Source organism: Sebastes umbrosus, chromosome 23, assembly GCF_015220745.1.
Source record: "Sebastes umbrosus isolate fSebUmb1 chromosome 23, fSebUmb1.pri, whole genome shotgun sequence".
In the NCBI taxonomy this organism is placed as follows: domain Eukaryota; kingdom Metazoa; phylum Chordata; class Actinopteri; order Perciformes; family Sebastidae; genus Sebastes; species Sebastes umbrosus.
The window spans coordinates 8,649,535-8,671,176 of NC_051291.1; the positions used below are offsets into that span (position 1 = coordinate 8,649,535).

The window sequence follows — 21,642 nt, forward strand, 5'->3', positions numbered from 1 at the left end:
AATTTGATCAACCCAATCAACCTCCGACAAGCTGCAGTTATTCCTATTCTTTTGTTCCCTTCTTGACTGTATTTTCCACTTTTTTTTATTTTGAAGTAAATTGTACCTAACTTCCTGTTGTGGTTGGTTTACATTGACTCAGCTCTGTGCAGCAGAATTCCTTGAATGTGCGCGCTCAGTGTGTTTGTGTCAATGGATCGTGCGCGCATGCACGAGCAAAATCTCTGCCTCACGTGAAGATGTAGTAAAGGATATATATTTTAAGTTCAATGTCCATCAGGTATAGCCTGCTCTATATTTATGAATAATCATGAGAGGGTGCAGTTATGGGATTCCAAATGACAAAATTATCTGTTTGCCAATTGAGAGACTTAGAGAGGATTAGCCTCTATATAACTGTAGCCTTACAGGTAGGAACAGAGCCAACATAGAGGCTTACAGTATCCAACTCAGCATTAGGGATATCATCGGTTGTACAAAATGCTCTGATTTGTCAGAATAAGAAATAGTTGATATTAAAAACGTGGGTGAGTTGAGACATGAACACAATCTGAGAAGAGTGAAGAGTTATACCCTGTACTATATTCATTTTTAACAGTCTCTTCTGCAAATATATAATAGTCATGTATCTCAGCTGTTACTCTGCACTATATTCAGTTTTAACAGTTTTCTTCATCTCCTTGTATTTTTATATCTGGTATATTTTTTTGTACTTTGTACTACTAACTTTTTTACTGCCTTTTTACTAATATGTTTTGCACTATGGAACTGTGATGCTGGAAACTTGAATTTCCCTCGGGATCAATAAAGTTACCATCCATCCATCCATCCATCCATCCATCTATCCATCTATCTATCTATCTATCTATCTATCTATCTATCTATCTATCTACCTATCTATCCATCCATCTACCTATCTATCTATCTATCCATCTATCAGCTGTAAGTAGCAATCTCAGTAGAAATGGCCAATTTCTGAATGGAGTTTGGCTGTAAGTGCTTGAAGTGCTGAACTGACACACCTACTTTTCAACACTGAACATATTGTATATTGCCTATTTTTGCATGGGGGTCTATAATTCCACCAGGTTTGGTTGGAGATTTTGGATTCGAGCATGAATAAATAACCTAAATAAATAAATTATTTGACTACAAATACCCACATAAAGGACTCAGACTGAGAAGTTCATTGAAGCTCCAGAAGATGTTTAACCTGTTTCCTGCAACCAGAGACTCGTTTATGAGTGTATAGCCAAAACAAAAAAAACAGTCCTCTGCTGTCTCATGGCTGCGGGCTCATGCACAAGTGCGCGCCTGTGTGCGTAAAACGAGGGGGGTTAATCCTTTGTCGTGCGCGCTTTGGAAAAGCCTCTTCTTTGGCAGATTAATGGAGCAGGGCGCACGCTCCAACCATCTGTTCCTCTAGAGGCATCACACCGGTGGCACGAGCGCCTCTTCTTCTCCTGTCTTCATCACTCCTTTGTGTGTCTTTAACTGAAATAGACCCCAACAGTTATAGTTTGTAGTTATAAACAAATTGCTGCCCTTATTTTGTAGCCTAATATGATGACTTTCCCCCTTAAACCTTTTTCGGATTCTGGTCCCTTAAAATTAAGCAAATTTCTAGAGTGATTTATCCTTCTAAGATAGTTCAATTTGAAGGTCTTGAAGGTATCCAGTATTTTCACATTAAAAGCGCAAGAAATTTGACAATTGCAATTTGACAATTGCTGCACTTATTTTGTAGCCTTATATGATGACTTCCCTCCTTAAACCTTTTTTCAGCTTCTCGTCACTTAAAATTTAGCAAATTTCTAGAGTGATTTATCCTTCTAAGATAGTTTAATTTGAAGGTCTTGAAGGTATCCAGTATTTTCACATTAAAAGCGCAAGAAATTTGACAATTGCTGCACTTATTTTGAAGCCTAATGATGATGACTTTCCTCCTTAAACCTTTTTTCGGCTTCTGGTCCCCTTAAAATGAAGCAAATTTCTAGAGTGATTTATCTTTCTAAGACGGTTTAATTTGAAAGTCTTGAAGGTATCCAGTATTTCACATTAAAAGATTAAGAAATTTGACAATTGCTCCACTTATTTTGTAGCCTAATATGATGACTTTCCTCCTTAAACCTTTTTTGGCTTCTGGTTCCTTAAAATTAAGCAAATTTCTAGAGTGATTTATCCTTCTAAGATAGTTTAATTTGAAGGTCTTGAAGGTATCCAGTATTTTCACATTAAAAGCACAAGAAATTTGACAAAAGCTTGAAAATGTAAAAACAATTTTGCGGGAAAGAACTATTATTTTTGTCTCTATCATCTATTTACTGAATGTCTTAAAAACACAAAATAATCAGAAATACCTTGCAGAGATCTCTGTAATTTGATATCTCGCACATACTTTTATGTTACTCTTATATGGATCTTATTTATTTTGAAAAGCTGTTTCAGGCTTTCCATTTTAAAGATGTACTTTGCAAAACATCCATGTCTCTTTATTGACTCTGACAGTAATGAAATATCTTATTTTATCTACGTCTATGTCATTTCCAACGAGTAAAATCAAGCCAGACAGACAAAAAATAGGCAAAACTAAATATGCAACACGTTGTTTTTCTTGGAAATATGCATATATAACTTATTCATATGCTTCCCAGTGTGTCACATATTGCATTATCATAAACCTGGCTGGGTATGAGGGTGAAAGTCAGGAGATTTTGGTGATTTTTTCAGGGGATTCCCAGCAAAATATGCAGTGTAACAAACACGCTCAAAGGTCAAACGGACAATAGACCTTTGACTTTTATTCTGCCACACATGCTGTTTCGCAAATGTCAAGAGTGAACTGCCATGCTTAAAGAGGAACATGCTACTTTAATTTCACTGAAGCCTAATTTAGAAATTGCCCCAACAAACATCGTGTGATACGGGCAGTAATCAGTTTCACTTTCTGAGAGTTCAGTGCCAAAAAACTTCCCCCATGTGTCATATCTCCCTGTGACCAGCTTCTACTGGCTGCGGTGTTAATATGTCTGTTTATGGAAATATGTGGCAACCTTTGAACCAGAGGCATGCCCATTAAACGTGGTGCAATGCGCTCCTACCACTAGAGGATACTGTTGACTCTGATAAGACATGATGGCCACATTATAACAACAAAACCTCAGGGTATTTCTCAAGAACTGTTTGGAGATAAGTGATTGCCAAAACTAAAAAACATGAAGTGGTCAAAAGAGAAAATGGTTATAAGATAAATTTCAGGCTGATTCATGATCAGAAGATAAGGGGAAAGTTGTTGCTGCTATAGTCATGTATATATTTCCTTAAAATATTATTAATTTATTGTTCTTTTGATGATTATAGGGGGAAATGGAGCGGAATGAAGTTGTCAAAAGAGCAAATAGTTATAAGAGATCATAATTTACTGACTGATTACTGCACAGAAGATGAAGGGAAAGTTGTATTGCTGCTATTCAGCTATATTTTCTTAAAATATTACTTTTATTGTTGTTTTGATGGTTATGGAGGAAAATTGAGCAGAATGAAGTTGTCAAAAGAGAAAATAGTTATGAGAGATCATAAATTACTGGCTGATTAATGCACAGAAGATGAAGTGAAAGTTGTGTTGCTGCTATAGCTCTATATATTTCCTAAAAATTGTTATTCTTTTATCGTTGTTTTGATCATTATATGGGTCATAGTTTTTCTTCCTGTTAACAAAATGAATAAAATGTGCAATATCAACATGTCATGTTCATATGTGCAATAAAGCTAACCCCAAAACTCATTTTTTTATATCTTGTTTTTTACGGTTTACTTACTTACTATATATTTATTGTTCATTTGCTTATTTATCAGCTTTTGTTTTTTTACTGATGTAATCCTGCAAATTCCCCCACTGTGGGACTAATAAAGGATTGTCTTATCTTATCAGAATCAGAATCAGAATCGTGTTTATTGCCAGGTGTAAGAGGTATACACTAGGAATCTGCTTTGGTTTTGTTGGTGCAAGTTAAACAGTATAATAACAAAAGCACGTTAGAATAAAATAAGAATAAAGAAATTGAATTTCTACCAATATACAATATACAAAATAAGCTATAAACAAAAAATAAACATGATATAAACAGATAGTGCAAATATTGCCAGAGTGCAATTATTATTTGCAGTTATTTTATGTAATAAAACTGTAAAGAAATAGTGGTTATTGGAGCAAATAATTGCCTGTAAACACTAAAAACATGATTTTTTTTTTTAGAAATATGTAGTTTGCTGCTGCACTATGAAGGAGTTGGCTTTGGGAAATATCTGTTTTTGTTTTTTACTGATGTAATTATGCCAATTTCCACACTGTGGGACTAATAAAGGATTACCTTATTTTCTGTAATAAAACTGTATAATTAAAGAAATAGTGGTTATTGGATCAAAGAATTGCCTGTAAACACTAACAAAAATGACAGATTCAATTGATTAATTGTTATATATTGAAGTTGTTAGGTTACATTAAAATAAGCTTTTAATAAAAAAAATGAAAAATAATATAATAATATAATAATACATTTTATTTATATAGCACTTTTCTGGATACTCAAAGACACTTTACACAGATAAAATGATCATAAAAACAAGGACATTATAAAAATATTATAAAAATAGTTCAATATTTCATCATGTAACACTCAGTTTTCACGTTGTTTGTTGACAGCTGAACTTCAGTTCCCTTTTCTTTTTTTTTTTAGAAATATGTAGTTTGCTGCTGCACTATGAAGGAGTTGGCTTTGGAAAAATATCTGTAGATGTTTTTTTTGGACATGCGCAGATGGGAGATGCCATATTGTAACAGGGGCAGCAGCAGCAGCAGCAGCAGCTGAAAGACGTCGCTCGCGTTGCTGAGCTTCGCTGGACGAGGAGAGAGAGAAAACACACACACACACAGAGAGAGAGAGAGAGAGGGTCCTCGAGAAGGAGAGGAGGCGACACACACGCAGAAAACTTGGACAGGTAAGACAGGACAGGTGACGCTCCGATATGGTGCGTCTGCTGCGTAATTGTTGTGTCGACGGAATAAACACTAGGAGACTTATTTCTCTCCACCATGAAGTGCTCCTGAGGCTGTTTCTGTAGAGAAACGAGAAAATAGTTGTCCAAAGTGTCCTCTATAATTTACAGCACGTCATGTTATTTTTTGGGGGAATGAATTTGAATATTACGCACTGGTTTGTTATTCTAATGTGTTTATTTCTCTTTGATGCGCAAGTTGTTTTCACACATTTAACGTCAGAATTTGGAGCAGTCGTGCACTCACATGTGAGTCATTTGGTGTTTGTTTTTTTGGTCAGCCTTTTAGGTGCGTAAAAAGCCATCGGAAAACACCGGACACTAGCCAAAAAATGTCAAAAGCACTCTCAAAACATGGCGGGTTATGTATGGTGCTTCCAAGAGAGAGACTGAGAGAGAGAGAGAAAGAGAAACTGCGCCTTAAAATCTTTGAACGAGGAAAAAATAAAACCCCTGCAGCTAACGAGCCCGGTTCGGTTTCTTTTGATGGACACACACGAGGTTTAATCAATTAAATTCAAAGTGAGCATTTAGTGATTCCGTGGGAGTTTTTTTCCGATGCAGTTTTGAGTGTGCAAAGTACATGAGCGGAGTGGCAGAAACAGCCTGCTGCCTGCTGCTGCTCGGCTACACCCTCATCTTCCTCATGTGCACTCAACGTTTCCTCTTTCACTTTTATCCTCAAATGCTCAGGCGACACTGTCTGTTTTCTACAGCACATTATAACACATTAATATCGAGTGTACATCTTACATTAATATGTTGATGATTGCACAGTGGGGAAAGTTGTTTTGCTGCTATAGTCAGCTTTATTTTTCTTAAAATATTACCACTTTTATTGTTGTTTTGATGGTTATAGGGGGAAATGGAGCAGAATGAAGTGGTCAAAAGAGCAAATAGTTATAAGAGATCATAGTTTACTGGCTGATTAATGCACAGAAGATGAGGGGAAAGTTGTATTGCTGCTATATTTCATTATATTTTCTTAAAATATTACCACTTTTATTGTTATACACCTTATAATAACAAAACCTCAGGAGCTGTTTGGAGATAAGTGATTGCCAAAACTAAAAAAAATGAAGTGGTCAAAAGAGAAAATGGTTATGAGATCAATTTCAGGGTGATTCATGATCAGAAGATGAGGGAAAAGTTGTATTGCTGCTATAGTCATGTATATATTTCCTTAAATTTCCTTTGTTTTGATGATTATAGGGGGAAATGGAGCAGAATGAAGTGGTCAAAAGAGCAAATATACTTCTTGTTGTTCCAAAGATATTTTTTTTCCAAGCATAGCTTGTAGATAAATAAAACATGACCCCCAAAAAAGAGCACTTTTAAGAGGAATAACTAAAAATGTGTCCATAAAGGTAAAAACATATAGGATCTATTTTGGGAGAGATATCAATATTATAAATTATTGATTGTTTTGGACTGTTTTTTGCTTTAACCAGCCATTTGTTTATCATTTATCTGTTCTTGATGAAGCCACTGTGTGTTAATCTGCTTGAATGTTTCCTCACAAAGACAATCAGTTAAAGAAGAGAGGAGGAAAGATAGAGAGACAAGAGGAGAGGAGAGGAGAGGAGGTCACTTTACAGGAAATAATGAGGTCAGGATCACTTCTTTCTTTATTTCTCTTTCTTTCATTTCTTTCTGTCTCTTTCTGTCTTTCTTTCTCTTTCTGACTGTCTTTCTTTCTCCTTCAGTCTTCCTTTCTTCATGTCTCTTTCTTTCTTTCTTTCTATCTCTCTTTTTTCCTCTTCCTTTATTTCTTTCTTTTTCTTTATTTCTGTCTTTCTTTTCTTTCTGTCTTTCTTTCTTTCTGTCTCTTTCTGTCTTTCTTTCTGTCTTCCTTTCTGTCTTTCTTTCCTTCTCTTTCTTTCTTTCTTTCCTTTTTCTTTCTGTCTTTCTTTCTCTTTCGTCTGTCTTTCTTTCTCCTTCAGTCTTCCTTTCTTCATGTCTTTCTTTCTGTCTTTCTTTCCTTCTCTTTCTCTTTCTATCGCTCTCTTTTTTCCTGTCTTTCTCTTCCTTTCTTTCTGTCTTTCTGTCTCTTTCTTTCTGTCTTCCTTTCTGTCTTTCTTTCCTTCTCTTTCTCTTTCTTCCTGTCTTTCTATCTTTCTCTTTTTTCCTGTCTTTCTCTTCCTTTCTTTCTGTCTTTCTTTCCTTCTCTTTCTTCCTGTCTTTCTATCTCTCTCTTTTTCCTGTCTTTCTCTTCCTTTCTTTCTGTCTTTCTTTCCTTCTCTTTCTCTTTCTTTCTTTCTTTCTATCTCTCTCTTTTTTCCTGTCTTTCTCTTCCTTTCTTTCTGTCTTTCTGTCTCTTTCTTTCTGTCTTCCTTTCTGTCTTTCTTTCCTTCTCTCTCTTTTTTCCTGTCTTTCTCTTCCTTTCTTTCTTTCTTTCTTTCTTTCTTTCCTTCTTCCTGTTGGCAAACAAACTCTCGGCCTGTATTTGAATAAGGGGAGGACTTAGGGAAATGTATGATTTGACCTCTCCTGTTGTGTAGAAGACTAAAGACGCTGCAGGTTGTGTCGGCTATACAGTGTGTAGGATGTACAGTATATATACGGTGTTGTGCAGCTATACGTGTTGGCTCCGGCGTTGTGCACGTTGTAAGAAGTCGTTTCCAGTCATTGATGTTGAAATAAGAAATCTCAGAGCTGAGGGAGTTTCCCCCCCGCTAGCTGTTTTCTCCTCCTGATTTTATTTCTGGTCCACCAGGGACTGTTGCTTATTTGCACTTCATCATTTTATAGTTAGCTGTCGTAATTGGGCATGAAACACACAGGCTGCATTGTGTGTACACATTAAAAAACTGTAGGAAGAAACAGAGGGCAAATTGTTATATTAAAGGCCTCCTGTTGCCAAGAGGAAACAACTCTTGGATGGGCCTAAAAAGAGGAGAACCTAATAGGAGTAATGCAATAAAAGCCCAAACCCATGCAGTGGTAGTTAATCTCCTAAATCCCCCATTAAATCTTTGGCATGGATGGGTTTAGGGAACGGCAGGAGGACAACATGTGGATGCCCAGCGACCCACCAGGGGCTAATCAATAAAAAAAATCTCAATCTGAGAGGGGTCCTGAGATTAACCCTCCCAGACCAGTATAATCCCCTGGTACCCAATCTGGGCTGTTTCCTCCGGGCCAGTAAGCTTCATCAAGAACAAATGCTGTTCTGCTTGTTCCAGGGATAAAGACAAATTGTTGACATTGACAGCGACCTTATGAACAAAAGCCTGTGAATGGTTTTCTGCTCCTGAGGGTTTTAAAACCAGTTTAACCAGCGAGGAACCAAATTTAGAAAACGCAACACAAGCTCTCACAGGGAGCCGAGAGTTTAGAAAGATGATTAACGTTGACTTTTTAATGTTATTAGTGGTGCTGTCAAACGAATCGCGATTAATCACACATTTTTATCTGACAGTTTTAGATTAGATTAGTCGCCTAATTAGATCTTTTGGTCTTAGTCGACTAAGGTTTCTTTAGTCAATTAGTCATTATTACGGCTGTCAATTGATTAAAATATTTAATCACGATTGATCGCATGATTGTCCATAGTTAATCGTGGTTAATCTCAAATTAATGGCACATTTTTTTATCTGTTCAAAATGTACCTTAAAGGGAGATTTGTCAAGTATTTAATACTCTTATCAACATGAGAAATTATTATATATTAAACATTGTCCAGAAACCCTCACAGGTACTGCATTTAGCATAAAAAAATATGCTCAAATCATAACATGGTAAACTGCAGCCCAACAGGCAACAACAGCTGTCAGTGTGTCAGTGTGCTGACTTGACTATGACTTGCCCCAAACTGCATGTGATTATCATAAAGTGGGCATGTCTGTAAAGGGGAGACTCGTGGGTACCCATAGAACCCATTTTCATTCACGGGGTCAGAGGTCAAGGGACCCCTTTGAAAATGGCCATGCCAGTTTTTCCTCGCCAAAATTTAGTGCAAGTTTGGAGCGTTATTTAACCTCCTTCCTGGCAAGCTAGTATGACGTGGTTGGTACCAATGGACTCTTTAGGTTTTCTAGTTTCATATGATACCAGTTCACTCTAACTTTAAAACTGAGCCTGCTACAACTATGATTAGTTATAGTATGTCACTCTTTTTGGAGGATTTGGCAGTAAAGTTTCCACCTCCACAAACTGTTCACACCCACAGAAGATCTATTTTATAGGAAACATAAATGTGGGCCGGCTATGACAAGACCTCGGGGGAACTGTATTAACTTGATAAGTAGGAGAGTGAAATATGTGACCTTTTAAAAATTCCACCGAAAAGTTTACTAAGATAGTAAATATGTCAGGGTGTATTTTTTTGGGAAATGAGCAACGCAGTTCAAAAGTATTTGGACTATGACACATTTCCTGTGTTTGTGGCTCTGACATTCATCCAGCATGTTGGATCAGAAACGAAACAACTTTTGGTTTTAATGTTTTCACATCTGTATTGAGTAATCGTATTGTGTCCAATTTCTGGACAGCGCAGGAGGACAATGATAGGGCTTCAGTTCCTACACTCTTCATCTGATGTGGTTGTTAAAACCCTCTAATTAAAGCTCAGCACACGCAGTCTTTGTTTCGTTTTAAAACTCAATGTGCTGGAGTATAGAACCAAAACAAAACACAAATGTCTATGTATGTTAGGCTGCACTGAATATACGGTGCAAGACCTCTAGAGTATTTCCATTATGGCTGCAATTAATCATCTTTTTCATAATTAATTCATCTGTAGGAGCCAAAATGTGTATTTAGCCTGCGTTCATTATTATTTGTTTAAGCTGTTCTTTTTGATTACTCACTTAGGTAATTGGCACAGGGGTGTGGTTTCACTTTATTTACCTGCTCACTTGGACGGTAGGAGTTAGACAAAGAGGGTGAGCTAGGCTCCGATATTTTCTGTTGACCGTCACGTCCTACTTTATTTATTCCAGTACCGTTATTGTTTGTGATTCTTTTCGTTTAATAAACAGCATAAACCGCATCTGGATTTAAATATGGATTTGTTTGAATGCGTCACAGCTAAGAGCCTATAGACTTAACCTCTTAGCGGCCTTTTTTGATTTATAGTAGTGGCTACATTATCTGTTAATGACATTTTTGATAAATAGATTAAATCGTTGAGTGTATAAAAATGTAAAAAGCCAAAAGTGATGTCTTTAAATTGATTGTATTACAGTCCAAAACCTTAAAAATATTCACTTTACAATGATATGAAACAGAGAAAAAGCTTGAGCCAGTTAATGTTTTGCCATTTTTGCTTGATAAATAACTTCATTACCGATTGTTTCAACGTTAATCTATGCTTCATGTTACTATAAAAACTCGGGCTGTGAGATGTTTTGCTAAGAAAATGAATGAAATCAATTATCAAAATAGTTCCTGCTTAGTTTTCTGTCGACCGATTAATCGATTAATCGGCTCATCAGTTCAAGCTGAACACAGTATTTGTTATAGGTCTTATCACTAGTCCACCAGGTGCCTCATCATTCTATATCTGCATATACTCAATGCACTCCTGGTACAACATCATTAAAGTTTCATAAATAAACCAAACAGAAATCAAGACGACATATGGAAACTATTTGTGTTGGGGTTGTGTCGTAATCCTACAATTTATGTAAAGGTACATTACAGAAAATATCTGTTATTATGGAGAAAACAACAGCAGATTTTAAGTCTTAAAGACAAAAAAGGCACAAAAAAGGCACAAAACATCAAAACGTCAACGTCATGTCATCTAAAACTAGGGCTGTCCTCAACCAAAGAAATTCTTACTCGACTAATTGATTAGTTGATTAAATCAACAGATCTGTAAAATTGAGTTTCTCCACAAAGAATCACACAAAAGCACCACTTTAAATCTGGTGTTTACCAGAGATGTGCTCATGAGTTTCTTGGAAATAAGTCATTCAGCTTGAAAAAAGCATAAAAAATGACCAATCGAACCAAAGAAATCTAAAAATATCCAAGTTACAATGACATAAAACAGAAAAAAAACTGGAGCCAGTTCAGGTTTTGCCACTTTTGCTTAAAATAAATAACTTAAATCGACAACTATGTTGATAATTGATGAATCGTTAGAGTAATTTTTCATGCAAAAATGTTTGAAAATGCTGTTTTCAGCCTCTCAAAATATGAAGATTTCCTGCTTTTTCTCTGTTTTATATCACATTAAACTGAGTATCTGACAAAGCAAGACCTTTAAAGACGTCATCTTGGACTTTGAGAAACTGGTAACGACATTTTTCACTGTTTTCTGACATTTTATAGCCCAAACGATAAATCGATTAATCAAGAAAATAATGGTTAGTTGCAGCCCTAATAAAAACATCTTCAGCTTTCCTGAAGTGTTGAAACAAGCAGATGCAGAATCTATGTGATACTGTTACACAGTGTGGTGGAAAAAAACAGCAGCTTAAGGGGAATTTTAAGGGGAAAAACCAGCTGCTGAGAGAACTCCTCCTCGCACTATTTGATACCAGAGTTCACTTTAATGAGTTTTAATGTGGAGGACTGCATGCTGACGACAGCGATGTGTCAATGCTGCTGAAAGGGCTCTTGGGCAAGAAACACTGATAGTGTGTGAGGGGGGAGAAGGGCAGCGAACGGCGTCATGTGAGCCAAATTAGCTCAGCTTGTTGTTTACGCAACGTATGTTTGCTGGAGCCACTGTGGGACGTCAGGGGGGTGTGTGTGTAGCGGAGGTGGAGGGGGGTGGCGCTCACACTCGGGTGGCTGTGGAGACTGTCACTGCCTTCATAGCTGTAAATACACTGGGCTCAAACAGCAGCGTGAGCGTTGTGTCTCTGTGCTTTCATTTCCTCAGGATTTTCAAGGACGCAGGACTTCAATCTATTTTCATAAGAGGATTGTTGGATTCTCTTATTTTTTCCTCTTTTGGGAACGTCTCAGGATGTGTGGCTTACTCAATCACACAAGAAGGATATTTTCGGCTCTTCTGGATATTGATTTCAAAGTTGAGAGTTGTTTTTGGGTTGATTTCGGGGATCGCTGTGTGATTGCATCGGGGTTTTATTGCCAGGGTTGATGAAAGCTGGTGAAAGTCAGACAGTGAGTCATTGGTGATGTTACTGCATGACCTACTGTAGGACAACCACCACCAGGCAAGTGACGGACTGGGTGTGTTGTTGTGGAGAAGATGATTACTTTCACATAATTATGTGCGGATTCTTCAGAAATAGACAGTTTCAGATTGGATTAGTCAACTAATTGGTTGTTTTGTTCTCAGTCGACTTAGATTTCTTTAGTCAATTAGTCATTTGTAGGGCTATATATCAATTAAAATATGTAATTGTGATTAATTGATCGCATATTTTTTCCGCATCTTGACCTCTGACCTCAAGATATGTGAATGAAAATGGGTTCTATGGGTACCCACGAGTCTCCGCTTTACAGACATGCCCACTTTATGATAATCACATGCAGTTTGGGGCAAGTCATAGTCAAGTCAGCACACTGACACACTGACAACTGTTGTTGCCTGTTGGGCTGCAGTTTGCCATGTTATGATTTGAGCATATTTTTAATGCTAAATGCAGTACCTGTGAGGGTTTCTGGACAATATTTGTCATTGTTTTGTGTTGTTAATTGATTTCTAATAATAAATATATACTTAAATTTGCATAAAGCAGCATATTTACCCACTCCTATGTTGATAAGAGTATTAAATACTTGACAAATCTTCCTTTAAGGTACATTTAGAACAGATAAAAAATGTGCAATTAACGGGATTACATTTGTTAATCGTTTGACAGCCCTACTATAATAATAACATTAAAAAGTCAACTTTAATCATCTTTTTTACCCTCTCAGCTCCCTGTGAGAGCTTGTGTTGCATTCTTAATGTGGTTCCTCGCTGGTTAAACTGGTTTTAAAAAATGTGCGATTAATCGTGATTAAATATTTGAATCGATTGACAGCCCTAATAGACGGACTACTACATTTATGCTATTTCAAAACCCATTTTGACAAAGAAACATTCACTAATTGATGTATTAATTAGCAGAACTAATGACCTCATTAGTGAAACTGATTGTGTTTAATATATCACGGGGATTATAGCCCAACATTAGGCAGTCTAGTCCCTCTTATATAAATACATATTTATGGTTTCCTCTTTTACCTCCTATATTCTGGATAATTCTCTCTCCACGGTCGCCTGTATGAATATTCCCACTAATTTGTCGGCCTGTTGTCTCGCTCGTGTCATTCCAGTTTTTCTACTTTGTTTCACTCTGATTGGTTATCTGATTTAGTTTTGCTGTGGTATGTAAATGAAAGCAGCCCGGCAGACAATGAGCATAACCTGATATTACAGGAACGCAGGCTGAAGAGGCCGAGTTCGCTCTGCAATTAAACACAATAACAGGCTTTCTGCTCGGCTTTAATTACGCTTCAAATTAGTTTGAAAAACTGCAAGATCTTCGTTTTGTTTCTTTTCTTACACTTTGCTTTCGGCTGCAGAGTTTTTTGCTCTGGACTTCCCCAGAGATCAGCTGTCTTTTCTTTGGATCTCATGTTGGTTAAGTTCATGTTTCTTCTCTTTTTGCCACCGTGGCGGTCACTGTTCATGCTAACCACCCACTTCTCAGAAACGAGAAATGCAAAGTGCATCATTTCCTGTCTTTATTTTTCTAAGGAAACTCTTATCAAATATAAAGTGGGTGTTTATTTTAGCAAATGTCAAAGCTTTTTATGAACTTTTATGGTTCTGTGAGGGGGTAAAATGTCATGGATTGTTTTCTAAACAATAGACATTATTTGATAAATCAGCACATTAATTAACTCCTTATATTGTTTCTGCACCAGAGCTGTCGAGGGAAGCGAGAGATGCAGTGAAGAATAACCGACACACCTCGGGTCAAAGGTTAAACGCTCACCAGGAAGTGGAGGTGCAGGATGCAGTCTCTCGCCCAGGAGCAGCCGTTGGCCCTCACCGCGGTGAAGTCACACTGTCCGACCAATGGGAAAGAAGAAGAGGTGAAATCAGGTGAGGAGGCCCCGAAGCTTTATCTCTACCTTGAATGTGGCCGGGTCGGTCCCACGCCCTCATCAGATCAACAGATCAACATAGACCGCAGGAATCTTTCTGTTGCTGATAACGGAGGAACTCTGGACAGACGGCTCTCATGAGATTCTCTATAAATTCACTTTTTTTATTCTGACTGTTTAGTCTCTTGTAGATTTTCCTTTTAAAGGGATAGTTCGGGTGTTTTGTGGGGTTGTATGAGGTACTTATCCAGAGTCAGTGTATTACCTACAGTAGATGACGGTCGGGAAAGCAATATACTGTTGTAGACGAATCAATGTCAGTTTAAGTGTACGCTATATTTAGAATATTTTCACTGCTTGACCTCGCCGTCAAGACAGCCGTTTCTGACGGGGAGCTGAAGCCGTCATCTACGCCCTCTTCACCAGACTCCATTGACAAAAATGGTAATATTATATCGCAGAACACGGGAGTTGCTGGTCTACCGCTGCCTCGATCTGTTAGTTTGTTTTTGTCATTGTGTGACTTTGGTGAATCTGAATTAGCCCTTTAAAAACACCAAGATGAGAAATAACACGGTCAGTGTTTTCTCCGTGTTTGCTGATTTCAGTGTTTACATTTTCCACCGGCAAATTTATGCCCAATAAGAAAGACTCTTGCAGTACATTCCTGGCTCTGCTCCACATTCGTACATGCTCCTCAGCAAATACATTTTTTTATTTGGTCCTTTTTAATTTGTGCTTTAAAACCGAACCAGACTAAATAGAGAATTAACCAAAAGCATCAATTTCACTCTGATTCGGACTAGCGAAACGGACTATGGCTTCTGAAAGTGCCCTTAAATTTAACTTTTAACTGTGCACCTTGCAGAAACCCTGAACCTGCACCTTGAAAAGTCTCAGAAAATTAGCTATTAATGATTCCTGTTTGCTCTGTAACTCTGGAGCTACAGACAACAATTAACCTTCTTGCTTCTGATGCTGAAGAAAGAGTCTGAATGTATTGATTATGAGGAGAGATCATCGAAAAGGGATGTGTTTAACCCTCCTATTGTCTTTGCCGTCGACCGTGCAACTTTTGGTCTGGTTTGACGGTTTATAAAGCATAAACTATAAATTATCATCTAATTCATTACCACAAGTTTTACACTTTTTGGGGGGAATTTATGATTAATAAACATTATTTCCATGAATTTAAACCCAATTTTTGAGTAAAAAAAAGCAGATTTTATTTTTTATTTTGACTATAGTTAGTATCATTGGAACATAATATTGATGGATTATCACAAATGGGTATATGTCAAGGTTTAGTCAGAATATTATAAATATTATAATACATAACATTTTCAATGGCAGCCCATTTTTAGCTAACTTCATTCCAACTCATTACCACAAATTCTACACTTTTTTTCTGTAATTCATGGTCAATAAACTTCATTTACATGAAATTATACCTCCTTTTTGAGCATGAAAACCTCCCATAAATTATGAATTACTTTCATCCATGTTATTTTGGGGCAATCAGATGAAAGAAACCCATATTTATGATATGATGAAGTTTGAAAACGGGTCAAATTTGACCCGAGGAAAACAGGAAGATTAACACAATTTCTGAACTGGATGAACAGAACAACTGCTCTCACTAAGAAGCATGTTAACTTCAGCAGTAAGTGTGTGACTGCTGTGATTTTTGACACTAAATATGTCAATTGGAAAGGGAAACGCTCTGTTTGTGAACAAGTGTGCGTTCATGAGAAGACGCGAGCAGACATCAGCTCAGGTTCAGTCCCGCTCGCTTCACATTCACACAGACACCTGACACATAGTACCTGTCGTGTATCAGTGTCCCCACAGGTGAAGTGAAAAATCCTCACCTTCAGGAGGAACATTACTGGCATTACATTTGAAGACTTTACAACAAGGCGTGCGCACAGATAATTTCATGTTGTGTTTTTTTTTGGCGAGATCAGCTACATCTGCAAAGCACTGTGACTGTGTGTTTAATTGCTATTGGCATGCCGTCCCATAAATGAAATGCCTCGGGACAAGGCGGCTCGTTGTTTATTTTTATTGGCGATGATGACTGACAATTTTCGTTCATTCAGATGCAGATTCCATGGAGGAAGAGGCCGAGTTTAACTGGGAGGAGTACATGGAGGAAACGGGGGCCAACGCCGCTCCTCACACCACCTTCAAACATGTAAGTGACTGCGTATGATCTCCATCTCACACTTTAAACCCCTGATCCTTTAAACACAGCCTCATAGATAAACACCATATGCAGAAATCCTTTAACGACATATTAGAGCGAGCCAGGCCTTGGCATCACAATGCTAACTCTGCTCTCATTGGCTCGGTTCCCTCGTGACGCACAAGTTGTCAGACGACCTTTGCTTGTTTTTTTGAAAACACAATTAAGGGTAATTACTGAGGCACAAAAGAAAACAATATCATGGATGCAAATGAGCACCGTGTTGTGTTTGCTTTTGAGGAAAGTCATTTTCAATATTTTCACTAAACTAATAGTGACAGAAATGTAGAAGGTGAATCAAATAGTTACTCTGAGGTAAATATTTTGGGCTATTTCGCTTCCATAACATGTCTTCGTTCAGACTAGGGGAAAGAAAACATCCAAATTACACATTTAGGTGTTTATTTTACTACTTTGTCTGTTTGCATCTGGGGCACCCCATGTACATAGGCAGAGTCCTGGCTGTGCCTTGGATTCGGTTCAAATCCGACTTGTGGCCATTGCTGCATTTGCCCTCTCTCCCCCTTTCACAATCATGACTGTCACTATCACATAAAGGAAAAAAAGCCCCAAAAATAATCTTAAAAAATTCAATTAAATAAAAAATCACAGGGGGAGAGGGGTAATAATCTGGGAAAAAACTCAGAGATTAAAGTCGTAAATTTACAAGAAAAAATCTCAAAAAATTCCGAGATTATAAAATCATAAATTTAGGAGAAAAAAAAAACTAAAATTATCACTGCTTGATTCTACTTGTAAGTATATTAGGGCTGGAGCAATTAATTGACGTAAACAACGCCATCGATTACAAATATACGTCGATTTGCATAACGTGCGGTGGCGCGGCACAAGAATGGCACTCGCCCACGATCCTCTAAAGTGTGAAAGTATTTTACGCAGAGACACAACAACGTGTTGCAGATTGGAAATAATTTATCACAGCAGTATAACTGTTATGCACAAACACTTCCGAAAGCAAAAGCATCCTGGAGCACTTTGTTAAGACGGCAGCGGCAGCAAGACATCATAGACCTGTTTACTTTTTGTCCCCACCAAAGCATGATATATTATCAATGTGTTTCTGTTAGAAGCAGTCACTTAACATTGTTTTTCTAAATGTTTCTTCATCGCCCCCATGTTAAAAGTCATTTCTGCACCGCTGTTGTTATGGTAACGTAACACCATGCATCATCTAACGTTGTTATTCTGCGGGTTTATTTTAACAGCCATCCATGAGTGAGAAAATGGCTTAATCTAACGTTACAGTCTTCTCTTACAGTCTGTGACAAAAATACATTTGCCAGTATCTTAATTGCATATTACTCCAATGATGAAATCAATCCATGTCATGATAATTTATTTTAAGTTTTAAGTCAAGTACTTCAGCAAAAATACTTATCCTCCAGTTCAGATTTGCTATGACATCCAGTGATTAAATTGTCACAGCAATCCTTTCGAATTTATGTATTTTTCTGATCAGGCATCTGACAAACAAGGTCTATTATCTTGTTACATTTGTTTGTTTTTAAGAGAAAATTATTGAATAAAATATTGACATATTAATGAGACAAGCTTTTGATATTTAATTTGGGTAAATTAATTGTTATATTATTTAAAAGATAATCTTCAGGTGCAGCCCTAAAGTAGATAGACGTCAAAAAGTGCTTTTAAAATCTGCGTTTTTAATGCTGAATCACACCAAAGTCTGTGTTGCAACGTGTCAAATTACAGTAAGTGTTAATCATGTCTGTTCTACGGGAGGCCTGATCTTTATCTCAGACATCTGAGTCAGGAAACACAGCTTACGAACACAGCTGAACTTCTCAAGAAAACTGATTCATCAGATTTAAGAAGAAATGAGGCCTAAGTTTAAAAAAACCTGCTTGAAATGTCATCTCTATAATCAGGATCGATGCGACACAGACAGAGGAAAACTCTGAAGCACAGCTGAGTTGGTCCAGACAGACAGACATAGTGGAGGTCAGCTGAGAGGTCGGCTGAGCTGCATGTTGCCATCACCAACTGGGCGACCTGTTTAACATGTCAAACTCACCTGTTTAATCTCTGCCTGCTGCTGCTGCTTAAGAGGGATCTCACACATCTATAGGAGCGAAACTAAATCTCTGCGTATACACTTGTTTGTAGTGAAAATGTTCCTATTCAGACACGTGGGTGAAGAGAAACTGAATTACTCCAAAAAAGAAAACTGAATCATCTAATTTGTTTTTCCGCTAAACGTCTCCATGCTGCTCTCAGCAGAACTGCTGCAGTGACAGAATGATGATGAATTTACTTTCCAGAGCAAAGCTGAAATCAATACAAACACAAAGTTTTCAAGACGTTTGTTTAAGACTCAGCAAACTGAGCTATCAAAAGAAGTGTTGTTTTGGTACCTAAAGTCAGGTTTGGTAATGGCACCAGTATTCAAAGAGTCTTTGAGCTGCATTGTCTTGAATAGTTGTTTCTCTGCCAGCTGGACTGGATTTATCTTTGCTGGGATTGTTTGACTCTTTATTTTTGTACCGCCTTGTTATTAGCTTGTCAGTCACCTGTAAAGCATACAGACCTGTATGAAAGGTGCTAAACAAACTAAGTTTGGTTCCAATGTTAATAAACTGCCGCGGTGCAGTAATTAATGTGTTGGATCTATTCTGAGGAAGATATCTGAATGTGAAATCATTTCCAGCATCTACGGTGTTGTGTGTAATAGATTATTGATCCAACTTCCTTTAACCGGCAACTTATTGTTCCTGTTTTTGAAGTAATGTGGAAGACTAGGTACATTAAATTCAAAGAACTTACTTGAGTATTTACATTTTACATAACTTTATACTTCTACTCTACTACATCTTAGATGGGAAATTGTACTTTTTACTCCACTACATTTATCTGACAGCTTTCAGACCTGCTGCAGTAAAATTAAAGGTTTTCTAAATGGACTCTGGTGCTCGGAAACACTACCGCTTTTGTCCACAGGGGTCGCCAAAATCAACACAGAATGAAAGTTCTTCGTAGTAGCTTTAAGTACATTTAGCTGATACATACTTTTACTTAAGTAACGTTTTGAATGCAGGACTTTTACTTGCAGTGGAGTATTTTACAGTGTGATATTAGTACTTTAACACAAGTAAAGGATCTGAATACTTCTTCCACCACTGCGGGGAACATAAAGTGTTTTTCGCCATAACTCAAGAATTCATGTGCTAACTAGGTAACACTTTACAATAGCAAATTGATAGTTAATTAAAGGCGGAGTTTTTTGGGGGGGATTGCAATCAAAAAATGTACGCTAAAACGTCTGAAAATGTTATAATCATATGTTGAAATGCCATAAAAAACTAGAATTACCACCTCGCAGTTATATTACTGCTAATACTTTATAATGACCATCATTTATAAATGGTAAATTGATAGTTAATTAAACTTAGTTAATAGTTATTTTACTGTTAACAAACAATGAAATGATAATTACTAATGTTTACCAATTATTAGTAATGCTATGATTTATGTTATTCTATCAGTAGTTTGTGTAATGTGTAAATTATAGATTGTATCATAGCTGATAAGAGACAATTACATTCTGATTACATTAGTAAACCATTATTATCAGTTTATCGTTGCACATACTATAACATATATATATATATATATATATATATATTATATAAAGTGTTATAATGTATGCAACAGCAAACTGTTAAAATTGCATAAAACATAGCATTACTAATAATTAGTAAACATTATTAACTCTAATTATGTTGTTTGTTAACAGTAAAATAACTATTAACTGAGTTAAATTAACTATCAATTTACCATTTATAAATGATGGTCGTTATAAAGTATTACTGGGAATATAACTGCGAGGCGGTAATTCTAGTTTTTATGGCATTTCAGCATATGATTATAACATTTTCAGACGTTTCAGCGTACACTTTTTGATTGCAATCCCCCCAAAAAACCTGTTACTGAACAATTACAAGGCTTTGCCTCCATTAACATGTTACATCACAGGAGAACGCCAGATGGGCGAGTGCAGTTGATCCTGGATGCCTGGATGCGAGGTCTTTATCCACCTCAGCTGACTCTGTGTTTGACCGCGTGGAGCAGCTGTCTGTCCCGATGAGGCTCACGGCGCTCAGCCGGGCCTTCAAAAAAAGGTGGAGACGTGTCTGCTGCCTGGTAATTTAAGATTTAAAGGAGCGTGTCGGCGTTTCGGTGTCTTACATCACTCGGAGCGATGACTGGTAATAAGGGCGAGATTAAGAATATGTGGGTTTTTATGAGCGAGCTGGCGATGTCGGACAAACTGTCTGTGTGGTGATTTTGAGCGGGCGAGGTCTCCCGGGAAGCTAAATTGCCTTGTTGGTAAGTGGATTGAGTCACTGGGAAACAGACCATGAATTCCCCAGAAAAATGTGATTCAGTAAAGTGCAGCCCTCATCTCTCTCTCTCTCTCGCTCGCTCTCTATGTGCCTGGACAAATTGAAACAGTGATTTCTCTTGGGCCTGCACACACACACACACACACAGACACACACACACACACTGAGTGTTTGCTGCCCCGTAGCTCTCTTATATAAGCCAGCCAGAGTGATACAGCACGTTTGCATTGTTGTAGCAGGAAGTCACAGGGCCATTTGTATTGTGTTTATTTCTAAGATGTTGGCTTTTTCCATTCACTCGCGACTGTGTGCGTTTGTGGGAGCGTTGAATGTGAACATCCTGTTGGGCTTCTCGAGAATTGTATAGCAGCCCGTGGCTATGGTGGAAACGCATTATGCTGCGCTGCATTCACTGTCGTACAGATTTATCACTTTCTCATGCACAAGGACAAGCAGAGAGGCGGTTGTTTAGTGCTGAGGTTTTTGTTTTAGGCTGTTTTCTTTAAAGAGTCACCAGGCTCTTTGATTATACTTGTTGGTAATTAAACCTCACCTGTACGTTTTCCGTCAACACTTCGCTTTAATCCAAAAATCTTGCTTGTCAAAGTCACTCACCTGCTGCTAAAACTGGGTGTTGTACTGTACTATTAACATCATGAAAGTTGTTTTTGGGGTCACATTTTCATAGTTTGACCATCACTCAGTGTTGGTTTTGATAACATTAACTTACCAAATTGGACTCTCAGATCTGCAGGTGGACGTAGCACCAACAGAGTCCAACAGAGCGAGGAACATGAGCGGTCAGACAGTCAGACAGGCTGCAAACAAACCCAAACAAAGAAAGACAAACATTAGATTTATTACCCAATCTGTCTATAAACTTCCTCCCTGCTTCACCTTTGACCTGCCATAGTTACTCTAGTTGTGTGTGCA

The 21,642-nt window shown here is 37.5% G+C and overlaps 1 protein-coding gene and 1 long non-coding RNA gene across 7 annotated transcripts in view; one reads left to right on the forward strand and one right to left on the reverse strand.

Annotated features, from left to right (window-relative positions):
- Nucleotides 1–1,216: 1,216 nt before the first annotated feature.
- On the reverse strand, nucleotides 1,217–21,520 carry LOC119483115. Its single transcript, XR_005205624.1, has 3 exons — nucleotides 21,440–21,520; nucleotides 13,968–14,039; nucleotides 1,217–1,494 (listed from the first exon to the last, which is right to left on the reverse strand). It is a non-coding gene; the product is annotated as an uncharacterized LOC119483115 (long non-coding RNA).
- The window catches only part of sfmbt2 (Scm like with four mbt domains 2), a 50,912-nt gene continuing 34,104 nt past the window's right edge, over nucleotides 4,835–21,642 (forward strand). For 2 of the 6 annotated variants that reach the window (XM_037761165.1, XM_037761170.1), the window contains exons 1-3: nucleotides 11,792–12,191; nucleotides 13,897–14,077; nucleotides 16,182–16,276. In XM_037761165.1, the coding sequence (XP_037617093.1) occupies nucleotides 13,987–14,077; nucleotides 16,182–16,276 (186 nt within the window). In that variant the 5' untranslated portion in view covers nucleotides 11,792–12,191; nucleotides 13,897–13,986. Of the gene's footprint in view, nucleotides 4,999–11,790; nucleotides 12,192–13,896; nucleotides 14,078–16,181; nucleotides 16,277–21,642 lie in introns of those variants that run through there. The other 4 variants (XM_037761166.1, XM_037761169.1, XM_037761167.1 and 1 more) reach the window with 4 other exon arrangements.